This window comes from Sander lucioperca, chromosome 17 (genome assembly GCF_008315115.2).
Source record: "Sander lucioperca isolate FBNREF2018 chromosome 17, SLUC_FBN_1.2, whole genome shotgun sequence".
NCBI classification, from domain to species: domain Eukaryota; kingdom Metazoa; phylum Chordata; class Actinopteri; order Perciformes; family Percidae; genus Sander; species Sander lucioperca.
In genome coordinates this window covers 13,072,107-13,079,192 of record NC_050189.1, presented here as the reverse complement: position 1 = coordinate 13,079,192, position 7,086 = coordinate 13,072,107, and the positions used below count along the sequence as shown (strand labels likewise).

Here is a 7,086-nt window from a genome sequence, read left to right as displayed (position 1 = left end):
AACCATCGGATGTATTATAAGATAATACAAATTAAGAATTACAGCCATATAGCCATTATTACAGCACAGAACTGGGTTGAAGCTAACGTTAGCCGGGCCCTGGCTCTGATAATACACGTTTATAATGCCATACTACTACCTACCGCTACCGTATGCTCTCGTGCAGTTGTTAATTTGATTCAGGTGTGCTAGTAGTATATGATATGATTCTTTAAACGTCTTACTCTATGTTTCGATGACACGTGTGCCGGCTTCACGTGGTGGATGCTTGAATGCTTCCTGCTTCCTGCTTCCTTCTTCTTCTTGCCTTCCGGCAGACTAGAAGTCTGGCGGCTATTTGCTGCCTCTCACAGGACAGTTTAGGTAACACTCGAAAGTATATTGTCAAATTCAGTGGAGTAGTCCTGTTGCAGCTATATAATCCATGATGGCTTCCACTATCTGAAATTGATATTAAGGGGGATTTAGTAAGGATATCAACGTCATGTTCTGTATTCCTATGCATGATACCGCATCTCTTTGCTTCTTGTATTGGTGATATGTTTAACAGTTTGTTGCAGGTTCTACAGAGTTCATCCTCATGCTTGCCCATCTTTGCTAGATCCCTGGCAAGTCCACAGTGTCCTAGTCTCAGCTTTGTCATAATTAATATGTCTTCTGTCTCTGCCCAATCAACACTCTTCTGCCTTTACCCTATTTTTGTAATTAAAAGTAATGACGACCCCTCTTTTCATTTTCCCACTGCCTCTGCCACACTGCTCTAACGTTTTCCTCAAAGATAGGCAGAGGATGTCTCACTCTGAGAGCCAAAACAATACAACAAGTACAAGTATCAACATATTAATCTGCAGTGACTCTTGAACAGGAAGGACATCAGGAAAAACTACTGAAACAAACAAAGCTTTATTGAAAATGTTCACATTTACAAAGACGGATGTGGTTTTGCAGTAAAGGAGCGATTCAAATTACAGATTATTTCATCCAACTGATGTAACGTTAGACTCTGTCTCCGATCTGTTCAGGTCAGATGTGATGCACGGTGCTCACCGCCACAATGTCATCACAGTCCTCAGTCAAGCTCTCTTCAGCTCGGTTGGATGGGGCTGTTGCCATGGAGACAGGTAGGTAATTTCCTGTCAGAACAGTCAATATACATTTTATTAGTTTCACATTGCCAGCTCTATCTACACAGCGCCGTGGGAGGAAACCACAAACCACACCACAAACGCTCTGGGTTGTTTCCATTTCTTTAAACCAATCATAATTTTCTTGGGCGGCGGTAAGTTCCGGACACAGCGACGGTGGCTCTGCTAGATAGTTTCGGGAAGGAACTTGTTTTGTTGGAACATTTGCATCCCGCAAAAGAAAACGCCACATACAATATTAAATGAAGTTAACTGTTGACACAATACAGTAACGTGAGCTATTTAAATTAGCTGATACATGGTTAAACCTCATTGGCTCTTACCAGTGTCTCACCGTGTGTACTTCGTCCACAATCCCACCAATCGGTCCCAAATGTCCCAGTTAGAGAGGAAATGTCCTAAACATATTCGTTGTAAATCTTTCCAATCATTCCCTGAAAGAACCAAGCAGGCCTGCCTCGTTGCACCATACAAATTTTCTTAAAAACTTGATATTTTCAGCGTGTAGCTTGCTAGCTTGAAGTTTATGGTTGTTTCCTGTATTGAAGCGATTTTGAGAACGGCAACACGCAAAGAAAAATAAAGCTTGACATCCGGCCTTATCCTGGAAAGTTACTTTTTTTTGATTCAGACTAACATGTTATAAACAGTATTAACCCTTGTGTTATCTTCCCTTCAACCTTGAAAAAAACATTTTTTCTGACATTTGTGACGCCTTTTTTTTCACAATTTGTTTTTGCTTTTTCCAACGTTTTACATTTTTAAATTTTTCTTCTACACATTTTCAGCGCTTATTTCTACGTCCAATATTTTCTGATACAAAACAAAAATTCAAAACGGGCCAATGTGTCCCGAAGTCAACACAAGGTAAAAGAAGCGAAATTTACCTGTGGGCCTGTGTCGATATAAAGACACCATGATGAAAGTGGAGATGCAATATGGACAGAACACCACCAGGTGGCAGACCAGTCTGAACATAAGGTAGTGGTGGTCTGAGGTCGGGGGCTCTGAGGTCGGGGGCTCTGAGGTCGGGGGCCCTGAGGTCGGGGGCGGGGGCAGGTCTGTGCCAGGGGGAGAGGCCGTGGTCGTGGGTTTACCTGTAGAGAGAATCGCACTTGGTGAAAATCTGGATGAATGAACTCCTGAAACCAGGTGGGGCCAACGCACCGCAACTTAATGAAACACACGCAAATAGACAAAACACAAGCAAATTAAGAAAACATTTTTTGTGTTGCATTTGTTTTCGGGGTTCATGTGCTTTTGTTTTTGCATCGTTTCTGTATTTGCAGCGCGTTTATCTATTTGGTTGTGTTGTGTGTATTTGCAGCGCGTTTGCTAAATGCTGCGCATGTGTTGTCAAATTTATGAAGACGTTTTCTTAATATGTTTGCGTTTTGTCTATTTGCGTGTGTTTCATTAAGTTACGGTGCGTTGGCCCCTGTCGGCCACCGTACAAAGGTAACCTCCTCACCTGTGACGGAGACCCAGCTGGGTGGAGACTCTCCAACACCGCTGATGGTGCACTTGTAGAGGCCTTCATCAGACCTGGAAGCACCGCGGATGTTCATGTGACTTGCAGGCTCAGTCCAGATGGAGGAGCCATCTTTATAGAAAGTAGCTGGGAGGTTGGAGGACGTCTTTGTTTTACAGTGCAGGGTGACATCATGTCCCTCCATCACAGGGAGGACAGGACTCTCCAGGATCACTGGTCCACCTCAACACAGAAGAAAAAAGCCTTGGATTGAGCTCTGTGATGCCAATTCTTGATTAACTTCAACGTCATTAGTAAGCGACCTCATAGTGACCAGACATGTTGAAGACATGATCAACATCTTTGCCATCACAACACAATTATCAACATCAGCAGCGTTCCAAGGGAACTAGAGTTCGGTTCACTTAAGGTGAGAACGCGATCCGTCCCAAATACAGGAAGTGAACCCAAAACAGAGCATTTACTAGCTTGCAGTTTCAACCTTACACACAATTTACGGACTTCTATATGATTTAAGGGACGATAACTTTCAGATCCATAAGCTGTTCTGAGCACACATCGCTGGTCGTCTGTGTGACATCATCATCTCTCTCTCTCTTTCCCTCGCTGTCTGTCAGCTGCTCACATTGTTCGCCTTCTTCTAAAATATTAGAAACCCTAAAGCAGAACCAGGAAACGCGAGAGGTTATGAATTTGATGTTGCTCCATTATTTGTGGGACCATAAGTGTCGGTGAATTGCGGAAATTCTGTCCCATAAACAAGCAACCGCATGACATGTGTTTACAGTGTTTGGTGCGTTTGACAAAGCGCAGTTTGAGTAGCCTGGGGAAACCCTGACGAACTTCCGGCAAATTTGAGATTTGCTCTGCAAGTCAGTCTGGCCAATAGCCCATTCAAGCCCGTTTCCAATTTTTCCAAATCGAGGCACCAATCACAACCGTTGAGGCGGGCTTTACACGATGACGATAGCAAAGCGACGGCAAGCAGCTTTTTGTTTACATTCAACATGACGGCCAGCGAAGCGTAGCAACCCGTTGATGCCGCTGTCGCTGCTACGTCACCCGGATCGTTGGTCTGATTGGTTGAAGGACTATCCAATTGCGCCCAGAGGCATTTGAGCGACGTTGGAAATGGGCTGTGAATGAACCTTCCCCAGACCCTTCTCAGTTACAACTGAGAAGGGTCTGGTGTCAACCAGGCTACAGTTTAAGAGCAAACCGAACCAAATGAAAAATGCTGCAACTTCAGCCCCGAATCGCACCAAGTCCACCGAACTATAGGTGTGAAAGAGCCCTTAGAATAGAAGAATAGTGTTACTGTTTAGTTCCCTGCTGTGCGGTGAACATTTCAGCCTACACAGTGAGTGCTTGCGTTTAGAAATAAAACGACAGACTCATAGATTGATGGATTAATTGTCTGATCTTACCAGTGACAGTGATGTTGATGATGTTACTGGTTGCTCCCTCTCTGGACTCGCACCAGTAAGCTCCGCTGTCCAATGGGAAGATGTGGCTGATGACACAGGAAGAACCAGCAGATCTTCCCCAGTGGTCGCACTGAGTCATGGGTTCTTTGGTGGTGTTCCTCCTCAGAGTCCATCCGGCAGAGCTGTCGTCGTCCTCCTCCTCGCAGCTCAGAGACACAAACGTCCAGCTGAAGAACTGAGAGCTGCTGGGAGTTACAGTCAGAGAGGCTAGGCGGGGAAGGGGTCGACATGATGCGGTGGTTAAAAAATAAATTGATGAGTTTTCACGTTTTTTTAAAAATTGAACTTAACATCCCCTTGAATGATTGGGTACGAGCAGCAGGATGTAGAACAGACGAGATTGTCGTGTGTGCAGGTTTGATAAATATTTTTCACACATTCACCAACTTGTTCTACACATGCTTTTGGTAAATGAGGCCTCTGGCAAAATCAACAAATCTAAATTTGAACACTCGTAGTATACGTAGAAGTAAGAAGTCTATCCCTGAAGTGTTCGGGAACATTTCCTGCATGGGGTCATGTGTAAATGGGAGCAGGAAACAATATTCTGGGAAATATCTGTCATCAATTTCCCAACTCAAGGCCTGGCAACATTCCAGGGAAAATGCCTGTAAGGCTGTTTTGGGAATGCAAGCAGTAACATTGCAGTAAAAAGGTTACGTCGGTCTGACGAAAGACACTTTCACATGGAGCGAGCGAACCAATCACAAGACTCTGCTGATTGAATGCATGTTTCTGATTCAAGGAGCTAGCCACCGTCGCTGCGTCCGGAGCTTATAGCGCCGCCCGAGACGATTGTAATTGGTTTAAAGAAATGCAAACAACCCAGAGCGTTTCTTTTTCTCTCCTATCCCAGAATTAAGGGTGTCACGATTTCGATTTTAATTCGAAATCGACCGAAATTAAGTCACAATCTCGAACTTCAAATAAAAAAATGGACTCGTCGATGCTGCCACGCCCCCCATGTCACGTCCGGTCGGCTTGTCAAGTGGAAAAAAACACACATGTGTTGAAGTGCTGCGAGTCAGCCTCCTGTAACTTAGCTGCCAGTCAAAAGATAGCACGGCAACTACAGGTGCAGGAGACCCATTGACAGAACTTGAACCCCTTCCTCTTTCACTGAAGTCGCCGGTATGGAAGTATTTTTGATTTCCAGTACGTTCGATAGCAGTGACAGCACCGTTTGGCTTTGTTATCAATGCCGTTAGCATCGTGGCTAACACAAATCATTCCGGCTGTGCTTTCTAACATAATGTCATTGTGCTAACCGAGCACTGCTAGCCTTTAGAACTTCACTACACTTGTTAGATCATGTTTCATTACAGAGTTCTCTGCTGATTTGTGTCGCTGTGTGCTCGTGGTGGAATATAAGAGAGAGTAGCGTGTCGGAAATGCAATGCGCCGTGACGTAGGTCCCCTTCAAGGCCAGGCTGATGTTAGAAGTCCCTCTAGTGGACAGAACGTGTAACAGCAACAATAATAATAACAATGGCATTGAAAAAAAATTGAGAATCGAATCGAACCGTGACCTTAGAATTGAAAATGTAATCGACTCGAGGATTTGGAGAATCATGACACCCCTACCCAGAATGTATCTGTGGTGTAGCCAGGCCTGACTGCAGCACAGCGCTGTGATAATGCGAGGCTATCCCAGTATTATACCGGGAACCATGTGTGAAAGATGTGATAGAAGAATTGAACTAACCTTGGTTTGTTGTGCAGCATAGCATCGAGGTGAGAACTAAAGAGAAATGACACTCAGGTTAGTTTGAGGTTTTACCTGCAACAAGACATCAGAGAAAGCTAAAAAAAAAAAACACTACAGTGTAGTGAACACAAGCGGATGTTAGTTCTTGTTCTGCTGGGAACGGATGCTAAATAAAAGTGCGCAGTGTTGTGTACACCATGTTTTGAAAATGTCTAAAGCACAGAGACATGCTGTTATTTATAGGACATTATTATTTTGTCCAAAGTGCTACGAGACTCCAGTGATCCATTCTGTCATATTCATGAAGTCACTCACAAAACACAAGAGAGTCAAAATGAATAAGGTGGAGTCACCTTTCAGTCATACTCCCAAAACACTGTTTACTATGTTTCCTATACAGCATTTTACCACTGTTTTCACATGCTAATGATGACTATTTAGGACCAGTAAACTGAACCTGATGATGGTGGAATTACCCCTTAAGGAATCAACACATTGGACGTTTAAAAATGCGGCCAGAACATTATCCGATCGTCTTAAAGTAACATTCTAAAGAACTAATGTCATTGAATGTGTTCTGGAAACTAGAAACTGCAGACTGTGTCCATGCATACAGCCTCGAAAGTCACGTAAAAACCAAACTGCAAATAATTGAAATAAATGACAGTATTCTAGTCATTATTGCTAGATTGTAGCCCAGACAGAAACCCACCCAGATGATACTTACAGAGCAGCCACAGTAGAGACGTTTTCTCCATCCTAACAATGGTGAAATCATACCTACGTGTTGGTAGACTCTGATCAGTTCATGGTCACATCCTCCTCCTTCCTCTGTGACCGTGGCTGACAGTGTTGTGGTTTCCTTTCACATGCAATGAGGATATCTGAGTTTAGTTGCATTAAAGCACATACTTTAGGCTTCAAAAAGAGGCACCGAACCATAACATGAAGTGAAGAGAGAGAGAGAGAGAAAACTAAATGAAGATTTTGACATGAAAAAAAACAATGACTGAAACCATAATGTAACTCAAAGTTAAGCCGTTTTCTCATATGAAGTTTGTCTCTATAAGTTGTATATAATAAAGTGTATACATGCATAATGCATATACACATACGTACATAAAGTTACATGTAAACAGATCTATGAAGCTTATAAACGGTAAGGCAATTAGTGCAAAAGATCCAGTAGATGGCGCCAATGTTCAATCAATGTTAGCTAGAGTTACAATGCATTCTTCCAATAGTGAGGTCACA

The 7,086-nt window shown here is 43.3% G+C and overlaps 1 protein-coding gene across 1 annotated transcript; it reads right to left on the bottom strand.

Moving 5' to 3' along the window:
• Positions 1-889: 889 nt before the first annotated feature.
• LOC116037663 (Fc receptor-like protein 5) lies at positions 890-6,768 on the bottom strand. The gene is made up of 6 exons (XM_031281636.2): positions 6,560-6,768; positions 5,830-5,865; positions 4,065-4,331; positions 2,617-2,859; positions 2,033-2,242; positions 890-1,133 (listed from the first exon to the last, which is right to left on the bottom strand). The coding sequence occupies exons 1-6, from the start codon at positions 6,588-6,590 to the stop codon at positions 1,024-1,026; spliced, it is 897 nt and encodes a 298-aa protein (XP_031137496.1). The 5' UTR covers positions 6,591-6,768; the 3' UTR covers positions 890-1,023.
• Positions 6,769-7,086: the final 318 nt, after the last annotated feature.

Excerpts from the sequence above, each read along its gene's own strand:
- LOC116037663 (XM_031281636.2), bottom strand. The coding sequence starts at position 6,590 with ATGGAGAAAACGTCTCTACTGTGGCTGCTCT. Across the intron at positions 5,866-6,559 it reads GTCTCTACTGTGGCTGCTCT|TTCTCACCTCGATGCTATGC; the intron begins GTAAGTATCATC and ends ATTTCTCTTTAG. Across the intron at positions 2,243-2,616 it reads CAGCTGGGTCTCCGTCACAG|GTAAACCCACGACCACGGCC; the intron begins GTGAGGAGGTTA and ends TTCTCTCTACAG.